Source organism: Arachis ipaensis, chromosome B05 (genome assembly GCF_000816755.2).
Source record: "Arachis ipaensis cultivar K30076 chromosome B05, Araip1.1, whole genome shotgun sequence".
NCBI classification, from domain to species: Eukaryota; Viridiplantae; Streptophyta; class Magnoliopsida; order Fabales; family Fabaceae; genus Arachis; species Arachis ipaensis.
Window position 1 is genome coordinate 45,239,817 of NC_029789.2, and position 12,994 is coordinate 45,252,810.

The 12,994-nt window shown below is 37.7% G+C and overlaps 1 protein-coding gene across 1 annotated transcript; it reads left to right on the forward strand.

Annotated features, from left to right (window-relative positions):
* On the forward strand, nucleotides 522-973 carry LOC107640580. The gene is made up of 2 exons (XM_016344092.1): nucleotides 522-674; nucleotides 779-973. The coding sequence occupies exons 1-2, from the start codon at nucleotides 522-524 to the stop codon at nucleotides 971-973; spliced, it is 348 nt and encodes a 115-aa protein (XP_016199578.1).

The following is a 12,994-nucleotide window of genomic DNA, read 5'->3' on the forward strand; positions in this document are numbered from 1 at the left end:
ATCATTATTACACATTTTTGTATGAAAGTTTAGTATAAGCATTTTCTTCTTATTATATTTGAGGAGTGCTAGGACCAGCAACTTTTGAGATTTGTAGCCATCAAATAGTTATTAATAATAATTTTAATGGTGTAAAATTGATGTGAGATTTTATCTAATGGCTCACTTTTTTTTGCTAGTTACATGCTAGTCAGAATTTAAAAAAGTTGCTGGTCCTCTAGACTTTTTCATTATATTTTTTAATAGGTAAAGTATTAAATTGATTCTCTACGTTAGGGATAAATTCTATTTTAGTCCCCAATATTTAAAGTGTTCTATTTACATTTAAAATAATTTTGATTTACATCAATTAAGTCTTACCGTTAAGTGGGAGTCAAATAGTTAACGTCGTCTCCGACGTGACAAACGAGAGAGAGTGGCTCTAGTTAACCGTTGGAAGCAAGAAAAAAAAAAGAAAAATAAAATCGGGTTCAATAAGTAAACCCTAATCCCCCAAAATTGTTGTTCTTCGTCTTCTGAGAATGGCTCCTCAGTTGTCTTTTCAAGGTTCGCATAACAGCAGCAAGACTCGTGGGAGAAGGAGGAAGTGCTTCTGTGGGGAGAGACCAGTGTTGCGGACATCATCTACAATGGAGAACCCAGAAAGAAGATTCTGGGGATGCGTCAACTATCAGGTGAATCTCCTCTTTACAGTTTCTTGTTTCGAAATAGCGTTGGGTGCTAGTGTGTGGAGGGTTTGAACTGTTTGGTGTCCTCTTTTTACTTTTTTTGAGAACAGATCAGAGAAGAATGCGATTATTTTGCTTCGGCAGAGGCTGAAGGGCAAGATGCACAAATTCAGAGACTGAAGAAAAAAGCAAGTGTGTTGAAGAAAAATCTGCAAAAAGCTGAAAAAAAATTTGCATTGGCACTTGCTGTTGGAATTCTTGGATGGATAATGGCTGGGCTGTTGCTATATAATCGATTTAATTGAACTTTAGGGGGTTAACAATTATCTTTATTTGTTTTGCTGTTGTTGTGATGGGCAGATAAATGCCGATTAAAAATATCTGAAAAGTATTTTCTAAAATAGCGTTGCAAGTACAGTCTTTACCAATGAAATTTTCACTTTCAATTTTGAATGTGTCATAATTAATAATAAATAACCGGGAGTAAAATCTCGGGTCGTTTCCCTAAGAGTTGACACAAGATGCAAATTACTTGAATATTTTTTTGAAATTGAGAACGGAAAAAAAATAGCTAGAAATTAAAGTAATGGATAACTAGCAAGAGTTGATAATTAATCAAAATAAAAGGCTTTGGTTAGGGGAGAGAATTGGAATGTCTATCCTTGTTATCTTTTCCAAGTATAATGATAAAGGTTCATTACTCCCACTTAGTTATCCTCTAGCAATTGAAGAAAAGTCAAGTGGGCGTCACTAACTCTAGCTCACAAGTCCTAGTCACTTCATGGGGAAAGATTAGAGTTGGTGAGATTTGAGCTAGCCAGTAATTTTCAATTACAGATTAATACTTGGTACAACAACTCAAGGGGTTCCAATTATTCAACCCCCAACCAAGTTGAAAAATTTACTCTATTATCATGAATGCCATTTTCACAAACACATGGTGGGTGTAAATAAAAGACATGATAATTATGAGAAATTAATTAAATCGAAATTAGCACTAATAATAATTAACAATGATCAAACAAGCAATAAAAATAAACATAAACATAATTCAATGCATTAATAAAATTCAAGAGTAACAAGATCTAGACATGAATTCAATAACCAAATAGAAAAGAATATCAAGGGAATTAAAGAAGAAACTAGAAATAAAATGATGAGGAGTGAAGGTAGCAGCAACTCTCTCAAGATCCAATTCGAAAATAAAAATAAGAATGCCAAAAACCTAGAGAGAAGTAGGAGTTTTTCTCACTAGAATTCAAAACTAATCAAAAACTAAAGTGAAAAGTGAAGTGTGTCTAGTCTTAGCTCCATCCCTGCCTCTAGTCTACGTTCTCGGGCTTGAAACTGGGCTAAAAACAGCCCAAAAATCGTCCCAAAAAGCGTCTTTTGTCTAATGCAGCACGTGATGCTCTGTCACGCGTATGCGTCACTGACGACGCTCCTGGTCACGCGCACACGTCAACCATGCGTGCGCATCGCTGGAAGGATGGCTCGATCACGCGAACGTCTCAGCCATGCGCGCGCGTCGCTCCTCGCTTCTCAAGTCTTTAATTTCTTGTGTTCCTTCCACTTTAACATGCTTCATCTTCATCTTTTAAGCCATTCACGCCCTATAATCCTGAAAACACTTAACAAACACATCACGACATCGAATGGTAATAAAGGAAAATTAAAAATTAATAATTTTAAGACCTAGGAGGCATGTTTTCAATCATAGCATAAAATTGGGAAGGAAACTTAAAAACATGCAATTTACATGAATAAGTGTGAGAGTAGTTGACAAAATTCACTCAATTCAGTCCAAAATATATCATAAAATAGTGGCATATCATGTTGTCCCTAGTTTGATAGGAATGTCAAATGTTGAGTGAAATGAAAAAATTGACATACCGTTAGAGTCCTAACAGCAATGTGTTAGGGGATAACAAATTGGAATAGTTATGTGTAAAGGTATGTGCTGTAAACATTATCAATTATTAAGTGAAATAGAAAACTGTGTATTCCTGTATTTTGACATACATTATTGGGCACTATAACAGTTTAAATCAGTTTGATAAACCAATAAATAGAAGGCTCAAGTTGCCAATTCATATAACTAAACTCCTGAAAATTCATTTTAACCATTGAGTAGGGAGAAGTCTTAAAGTAGCTGCTCTTAACTATTACAATATCCAAACAAGCCTTAAAGATAACCATCAAAAGATAACACGAAATATATCAACATGAAACTAGAAGTCTTAAAGTAGGCTATCTAAAGTATTACAGGGACATTAGCCCTTGGTCATTGCCACTTTCATTACAAAACATAAAATAAACATTAAAATCTACTATAAATTCATCCCGATGCTTTTCAGATCCTAGGTGATGTTTTGGCCATGTACTTCAAGGTCCTTCTTGATGGACTAGTAACTATTGTTGTGGATGGCTGGGGCTGACTGGCGTTGCTGCTGCATATAGCTTTCTTGGAGGAGGTTTGTGATTGTTGGGTCCCTACAACTTGTGTATTGCTCTTCTTCTTTGGAGGAGGTTTTGTTGCTACTTTTGTTATTGTCTTCGCTACATTCTTGCTGGGGTTTGGAGTCCTAGTTGTGCCAGCACTCTTCTTGGCCTGTGGAGCAGTGTTCGGCTACAACCAGTAACAACAAACAGTGACATCAACAGAGTTTGTTCAACAATTAATAATAAATAATCTATACAAGGGTAGTCTAAATTGATATCAACAAATTTATCTTTTTGGCCGAGGCCTCCACCTTACGTTTTCTAGAGAAGGTTCTTTTGTTGTGACTAAGTGCAAAACAGTAGGAACATTTTTGTTATTGTCCAGCCCTGGATAATTTAGACAGTGGTCCATTGTTGTGTGACTCATCACCAGCCTTGTTCCTGCTTAATTTTAGGCGCCCTATTAGTTTCCTAAACACTGGTGGCAGCACATCACCATTCTGAGTCCGGTCCCACAGATTTGGTCCATTCATAGGGTAGATTACATATTGATAGCAGTCTATGTAGGTCTCTTTCTTATAGCACTTGTTTACATAGTTCTTAACATCTAAACACATTTTTCTAATGCAACTTATGGCATGCTCACAAGGGTAACCTGTTAGTTGAAACTTTCTACAGGAGCACTCATGTAACTTTAAGTCCACAATAAATTTGTCTCCATTACCCTGGCTGTTAGACACCTTATACTTGTCCCTACCCGCATAGATGGCCAACCACTCCCCACCCTTATCAAACTCTCTTTCAAATTTCTTGTTTATTTTTTGCAAAATTTCTCCAGCATATGTAATTACACTTTGTCTGTTATCAACCCACCTATTCAATAGATAAACCCTAATATCTTCTAACATAGACACTATGAGTTTTTCTCTAGCCTCTACAATAACAGAGTTAAAATACTCACACATGTTGTTTACAAGTGTATCAACTCTAGGAAAATAATTAAACCTGGACTTGTTCCAATACTTAGCAGGGATCTCTATGAGATGATTATAAGCTCCTTAATCAACCAGCTGAATCTTCTTCATCCTTCTCTCCTACTCCTGGACATATGTTGCCTTTGCAGCCTTCCACATCATCATTTTCAGCTGTACACCTGGGAACCATTTTTTGAAATTGCTATATAAGTGACACAAAACCTGTGATCTATGCCAGACAGCAACTCATCAAAGGTAGGAATCAATCCATTGGAAACAGAATTTAAAAATAGCACAAGTCAATAATAGCACAACATGAATTAAACACAGAATCAATAAAACAATTTCAGGTCAAAATTGTTTAAGTTAAGGGTTACCTTTTGTTGGTCGCTCATGAATGTACACCATATGATCTTCTCAACACCCAAATCATCACACAGATTCAACAAAAACCACGTCCAACAGTCTTTTGTCTCTGATGCACCACTATTTCGTGGTGCATTTTATCTTGAATTTAGGAGATTCTATCACCTTTTCCAACATTTATTCACTAAAATAGCATGGTTTTGTATATTCTCTCTAATTTGTGCTTAAGAGTGAAAACATGCCTTTTAGGCCCTTAATTGGTTAATTTTAATTCACCTTTGATTCCACTAGATGCCTTGATGTGTTTGTTAGTGAATTCAGGTTCAAAAGGCTAGGAATTGATCAAAGGAGTGAAGAGAAAAGCGTGTAAAGTGGAGAATTCATGAAAAATCAAGGATTGGGAGTGCATTCACCGACGCGCACGCGTAGCAGACGCGCACGCGTGGATATGAATTCGCATGGCGACGCGTACGCGTGACACGACGCATACGCGTAGAAAGCAAAAATGCTAAACGACGCGTACGCATGACCTACATGTACGCGTTGATGCTCGCACGTGACTTCATTAAAGTGAAAACGCTGGAGGCGATTTCTGAGCTTTCCAAGCCCAAATCCAACTCATTTTCTGAGCCTATTACATGCAGAAATCAAGAGGAGTCAAGGGGAGAGCACATAGTTTAGTTTTCATGATGCTTTAGTTAGTTTCTAGAGAAAGAAACTCTTTCTTCTCTCTAGAATTAGGTTAGATGTAGATTAAGATTTCTTAGATCTAGGTTTAATTCATGCTTTGATTTATTTTTCCTTTACCAATTTCTTATTCCTTTACCCTTGTTTTCCTAGTTTAGCATTTCATTTCTTGTAATTGTTTACCTTGTTGTTGATGCACTCTTGTTTCTTCTATTTTTCTTTTAATGCAATTTATGTTTGGTTTCTTTTATTGTTGATTTGAGTTGTTGTTATTAATTTCCTTGCATTTGGTAGTGTTAGATTTTATATTTCTTGTCATTTTACTTTGCTTTTCTTTTATGCCTTCTAAGTATTTGATTAAATGCTTGGAAGGATGTTAGAGTAGATTTTTTGTGTTCTTGGCTTGGGATGGTAACTTAGGTGAACTTGAGTTGCTAATGTCCAAGTCTTGATAATTGGTGTCCATTGACTCTAGCTTCCACTAAATTAATTAGTGAGTGGCTAGGACTTATGGATTATGATTGGTGTAGCTCATTTGACTCTCCTTCACTTGTTAGAGGATGACTTAATGAGATTGATCCTTACAATTATCATGTTGTGGTTAGTGACAAGGATAAAGATCCTTAACCATCAACCCTTGCCATGACCTTTTTATTATTTGAGTTCATTTACTTTCTTGTCATTTATGTTTCTTGTTCCTTATTCAAAACCCCAAAATATGCATCTCATAACTAATAACAAGAACACTTTTCTGCAATTCCTTTGAGAGACGACTTGAGGTTTGAATACTTCGATTATTTTTATTGGGGTTTGTACTTGTGACAAATAATTTTTTGCATGAGAGGATTATTTGTTGGTTTAGAAACTATACTTGCAACGAGATTTCATTTGTGAAATTCTAAACCATACGAAAAATTCATTCATCAGTCTGCGCTTCAACAACAGCATAGGTAATTGGCAAAATCGGATCGTTGGGGTCCCATCCAATGGCTATTAGAAGTTGACCCCCATACGGAGTCTTGATAAAGCAACCATCAAGGCCGATCATGGGTCTGCACACCATGAAACTCTGTTTGCAAGCATCCAAGCAGATATAGATCCTCTCGAATCGTGGTCTCATGTCCTTACCAGGGATTGGTGTCTCTAGTTGAAATTCAGGAGGTCTGTGCACTTGTATCCGAACAGTGCTACCCGGATTTGACCTCAGTAACTCGGCACCATAGTCATGTATCCTTTTATATTGCTCTCCATAAGTACCATTAATCTCATCCAACCTTTGTTGCTTCACTTTGGCAGCTTTGGTCTTTGTTAGGTCAACATTCCACTTGGTATGAGCCTTCTTTATCAAGGTTCTCAACTTCATTTTAGGGTTCTCACAAATCTTCTTCATAAAAGCCTTACTCAGCCACTGAGAACTCATGATACCAATCTTGGTTGCCTTACTGCATGTGTGTTTTTTATAACAACTGGTCAGTTACCATGTATCCTCTCTCTTCATCTTATGGCAATATGCAAACCACTTACAACCTTCTTGAAAAATAGCTTTGCACCTATGGCTATCACACTTTGAGAACCATATTTCTCTACCACTGTGCACAGCATAGCTAGTTACACATTCCTTAAAAGCATTTCTATCTACATACATTGTCCCAACCTCTCATTTATACTCTTCATATTCTTCAAACTCTTGTGCAATGGGTACTTTCTCAACAAGGGATTGATGATTGGGCTTTTGTGTGGTTTAGAATTTTCAAATGAAATCTCGTTGCAATATAGTTTCTAAACCAACAATAGTCCTTTCATACAAAAATTTGTTTGTCACAAGTAACAAACCCCTAAATTTATAAACCGAAGTATTGGAACCTCGGGTCGTTCTCCCTAGGAATTACAATAAAGTGTCTTGTCATTGGTTATGAATTATTTTTGGGGTTTTGATAAGAGGCATGAAAGATAAATGGCAAGAAAGTAAACTAATGGCTAAAAAGGTCATGGCAAGGGTTGGTGGGCAAGGATCTCTATCAAAGCATGTTTTCACATTCAAGCACAATTAAAGGAGAATATACAAAACCATGCTATTTCTTGAATAAATATGGGTAAAAGGTGATAAAATCCCCAAAAATCAATACAAAACAAACCGTCAAATTGGGGTTTGTCAGGGATCCCCTTCATCATCACTTACAGGGACATCCCACAACTCCTCACTCTCATACCCATCATCTTCATCCCTTAGTCCAGCAGCCACCACTTGCTCCTTTCCCTTGTTAACACTGGCACTAAATTCTCCTTGTACTCTCTCAGTTGGAACACTCTGTTTCATCTTTTGGGAATATTTCATAGTTGTGGTATCAACATCATACAAACTCCATCACCATTCCAATCGTCATCGCTGACATCAAAAGCTACCTCCATTGCACTATCTCCAGAGCTGTTTTCACTCCACTGTTCATCACTGTCTCCCTCATCAGTGGCATCATCATTCTCTAGCTGGTAATCATCATCCTCAGATTTATCATCACCTGAAAAATTTGACCTCTCTTCATCATCATCCTCCAACATATCAGTTTGGGCTTCTGTCACCACCTTGGGCTTCTTACCCACCTTGGCCTGACCAGATGATTGGGCCTTGTGCAGCATAATTGGACCAGGCCTAACAGTCCCTGCAGTGGGTGCAGAAGCTTCACCGCCATCTATATCTTTAACTTCCTCAATTGTACAGCCTTTCCTAGCAGTAGCACTATCTTTGTGAACTACAAAAAGCTCCACCATGTTGTCCCTCATTCCAATTCTGGCCATGTTCATTGCATCCTTGTCTGCCTAAAGCATCCTCAGTCCTACATCTGTTTTATCTTTCAAAGACTTATACCACATTGCAGCAATGTTCTCTGCCACATATTCCTGTTCGACCACTATCTCTGTTGCCTCGAACCTACTCCACCTATCTTCATCACAGTAGTCCACTATCGAAGTCTCACCCCCACATAGTGTAAAGGTTCACCATCAAACCCAAATTTTTCCCCATGGTGTATCTTCACACTAAAATAACTCATTCTTCAAATAATCTGTCAGACAAACATAACAGACTTCATAAAATTCTCACATTGATCAACAACAACAGAAATGCATAAATGTAATCACTAGGGCAAAATAAAAACTTCCAAAACAAAACAAGAAATGAATATGGAACTATAAAACAAAACAATCACACATACAGCATCATTACATATCAACATGCATTATGATGAAAACCAAATGGGTTGAGGAGATTTGATAAAAGAATACCTGACACGATCTTCTTCCGAAAAGGAGGGGTTTCAAACTAATTGCTTTTGTAGACCTTTAATGTTACTGAAGGACAATGTCACCTCTCTAGCTGCGAATCGCAACCCTTGAGTGACGATTGATAGGGTTTGTGGGTTTCTTTGATCGTTTCATGCTTCACAAGAAGAAGAAGAAGAGTTAGCGTAAGTATGCGTTTTGTGCAAACGCGAGAACCAAAACACGTCTATTAACCCCCTGTCCCCTCTCCTTTGTCACGTTGGACACGACGTTAACTATTTGACTCCTACTTAACAGCAGGATTTAATTGATGCAAATCAAAATTATTTTGGACGTAAATAGGACACTTTAAATATTGGGGACTAAAATAGAATTCACCCCAAACGTAGGGAACCAATTTAGTACTTTACCCTTTCTAATAAATATATATGTATCAAAGCAAACTATGATCGATCAAAGTCCTAATTAAAATTCAATCCACACTATACTTTTGAATTTTTTTTATCTCAGGTAGTAAAGCAAAAGAAATGTAAATGGAAAATGGAATCCTAGGCTCAAATAAAATATATAATAGAGCTAATATTAATATATTCAATGATTATGTGGAAGAGTATATTAGTAACTTCTGTTTGGAATTATAGAGTGTGATAACTGATAGATATAGAAGAATGTTTTAGTTTATATAATAGCGCCTCTAGGCACAAACATCTACAGTACTTAGAAAGGAGGTTCCTATTACAGTAACAAAAATTATTTTTAATAACAATAATATAATAATTATTTTTGACCATGAAAGATTTAATCGCTGATAAATCTATTCATAAAAAATAAAATTAACGTTGTATCTATGAAAGATAGATTCCAATTGACAAAACTAACTAAAAACTAAAAAAATTATTTAGAATTTTTAAATTATCCTTTCAACATTTCACCATTAATCCACACACAATCCCACAACTTTTTTTCTTTTCTTTTCATCGTCACGGTAACACCCACTCCTGACACGGATACCAAACACAGGACCACCACCATTATACCTTTTCAACTGAGAATTCTTTAATGTACCAACTATTCTAGGGACAAAGCTTGTTAACAATTGTGAACTGAGATCCTACAGGTCCTGTGTTGTCTCCTTCACCTTCCACCTCCACCTCTACCATCATCTCTTTAACCTCAGCTACTTCAACTTCTTTGTCTTCCACTTCTTCTATAAGGTTCCCTTCTCTTCTATTCTCTCGTTCCATGGGGAGGCATTCTCGCTTCCGATCAGCAAGGCGAAGGCCTCCGCCACCGCTATGCCTCATGCTTCTAGAAACTCCAGGAAGGCAGCTACAACTCCTGAGCGGTGGAGGTCAACTCCTGCGAGAGGAGATCAAGGAAAAAATTCAAGGTCCGGAGATCAGCACCAGTGGCAGGGTCAGACTTGAAACTCAAACTCAGGCCCAAATAGCCTCTATAGGAGTGTGAAGTGCACTGTTGGAAATGGGGTTGGAAAAGTGGTGCGTGCATTGCAACAATTGATGGTTTTGGATGGTGGTGATAGTAGAAGATTTTCTCGCTCCTTTTTTTTGTTGTTTCTATAAGCGGAGTTGACAACAATACTTGTTGAAGAGATGGTGTTGCCCTTTTTGCTACACCACTTACTTAATTAAAGGGTGACTTCTGCGGTGTTATAGGATTCAGTAGCTAAGGATGATTAAAGTTTGACCGGCCAATCTCGTGATGACATGTGTGTTAGGATTTGGTTGAATTAGTCCCACATTGCTTAGGATAGCAAATGGAGTGGGTGGCCTAGGCTATAAATATGAGGCTAAGTTCTTCATATTTTTTTCACCAGTCGAAAACACTTAAAGCTTGTATCTGACTTTTCTTTTCCTCTATACTCTTTGATTAGAGAGTGTTGTGAGGTGTAGTTAAATATTTGCTTTGAGAGTGTGGGTGTACTGGGGTGCCGGTGTTAGAGAGAAAGAAGTCTATGTGTTGTAATAATTTTCACATAGTGATATTCTCTGGTTGTCATTTGACAACGGCCATGGTTTTTTTTCTCCAGTAATTGGGGTTTTCCACGTTAAATTCTTGTGTTGTGATTGTGTCTATTTTATTTCTCTGTGAAAGGTATTTTCTCGAGGGAAAATGGTGTATTATTCCCAACATGTGGTATCAGAGCTTCGGTTCGGTGGGATTTATTCTTAGTATGCTCTGTGGTTGCAGCCTAGTCTGACCTTCCACATCAGAAAAGAATTTTGTTCTGTGGCTTGAGGTTGATCTTTGGTTGCTATTGTTGTTGCTGGAAGGCAGTGTGACACTGTGAGAGTGCAGTTTGGAAAGGTTCTGGCTAAGGAAAGACTTGGTATTTAAGTGAGTCTATTGTGACCCACCTCTCTTTCCTGGGGACCCTTCCTAGTGCACGGTCTACAGTTGAGTTATACTATTCCAGTATACGGTTGCAACAATGTCAGGATATTCAAGTGCTGTGAAGCTTGAAATAGAGAAATTTGATGGAAGAATCAATTTTGGCTTGTGGCAAATACAAGTCAAGGATGTGTTGATACAATCAGGTTTGCACAAGGCGTTGAAGGAGAAGATCTTTGGTATAAAGGATGAAGAATGGGAGGAACTAGATTTGAGAGCTGCAAGTGCTATTCGCCTGTGTTTGGCTAAGAATGTTCTTGCAAATGTGCAAGGAATGAAAACAGCCAACAAACTTTGGGATAAACTCGAAGGGTTGTATCAGGCAAAGGGCATCTCAAATCGGTTGTTATTGAAGGAGTAGTTCCATAATCTACGCATGGATCACAATGTGAAAATTTCCGACCATCTTAGTGCTATCAATGGTATTGTCTCTGAATTAGAGGCAATTGGAGTGAAAATTGATGATGAAGATAAGGCACTGAGGCTCATATTGTCTCTTCCTTCTTCCTATGAGTATATCAAACCTGTTTTAATGTATGGGAAGGAAACTCTGAATTTTGAAGAAGTTGTCAGTAAGCTCATTGCTGAAGAAAGAAGAATGAAAAATGAGGGTAGCACTTCATCAGATTTGGCGCTTGTAGCGGGAAGTGACAATTATGGAAAAGAAAATCGTGGAAGGAGTGTAACATACTGGAAATGTGGAAAGCCTGGGCATGTAAAGAGAAATTGTCCAGGTAATGCGGTTTCAGAAAAAGACTCTCAATATGATACTTGCAATATTGCTCTCTCTATGAGAGAAGATGATGTTCTCTAGAAGATAAGAAGTATCCTCATGATATTACCGCACTGCCATGGATAAGGATAAGTTGTGGCAATCAGGTCCACAATTGCACATGGGCATTGGTTGGCGTTGAGATGCAAGGTGTGTGGCGGAGTTATGTCGATGGCTGAAGAACTTCCAGGAAAAGCCAATTTGGAAGTTGCACCATGAATTTTTCGGCAAGGTTTCGATCTGTACCAAGGCGAAATGCTTGGAGTGGTCTAATTCCAAGTGAGTATACTTTCATGGTGGAGTATGATAGTTCTCTGAACTATGATTGTCGGTATAGACAATGGCAGCAAAGAATTGTCGGTGTTGACTATGGAAGTTGAAGATGTGTGACTATTTAAATCAAGGTGGAAATTGTTAGGATTTGGTTGAATTAGTCCCACATTACTTAGGATAGCAAATGGAGTGGGTGGCCCAGGCTATAAATATGAGGCTAAGTTCTCCATATTTTTTGTACCAGTCAGAAACACTTAAAGCTTGTATCTGACTTTTTTTTTTCCTCTATACTCTTTGATTAGAGAGTGTTGTGAGGTGTAGTTAAATATTTGCTTTGAGAGTGTGGGTGTACTGGGGTGCCGGTGTTAGAGAGAAAGAAGTCTATGTGTTGTAACAATTTTCACATAGTGATATTCTCTGTTGTCATTTGACAACGGCCATGGTTTTTTTCTCCAGTAATTGGGGTTTTCCACGTTAAATTCTTGTGTTGTGATTGTGTCTATTTTATTTCTCTGTGAAAGATATTTTCTCAAGGGGGAATGGTGTATTATTCCCAACAATGTGAAAGAAAATTTTTTCCATTTTTAATGTTGCAGCACAAGTACGACAACTGATAAGTAAATTACTGCAAAGATATTTGGAAATTTTTTCAACCAAAAATATATTTTTGTTATATGGGCCTTATTCTGAACAGACCAAACATGAAATAGAAAAATAGTTGGATATCTAAAAATATTAGAAAATAAATAAATATAATTTTTAAAAATACAATATAAACTAAGATGGCAGAAATTATTTTTTATATGAAATACATATTGGTGTATTTTCTGAATATTGGGTAGGGAGGTGTTTTGCTGCTTTGTGGGTGTCATGTTTAACACGCTGGGAACATAGTGACAGAGCCCGTCAGTGTCGTGGGAGTTCTCCGCCAACACATGGGGGCATGGTGATGTAGCGGATAGAGACAGGTGGCAGTGCCCTGCCAACACGCGGGGGGTATGTTGCCCCGGAGTCCATGAAACGTTGCATGATTTTTGCTTGTTTTCGAGGATGAAGCAGCTACACGCGGCGCGGGGGCCGAGGGGGGAGGGAGGGAGGGGGTTGTAGGCTTGTCAGCATGCACG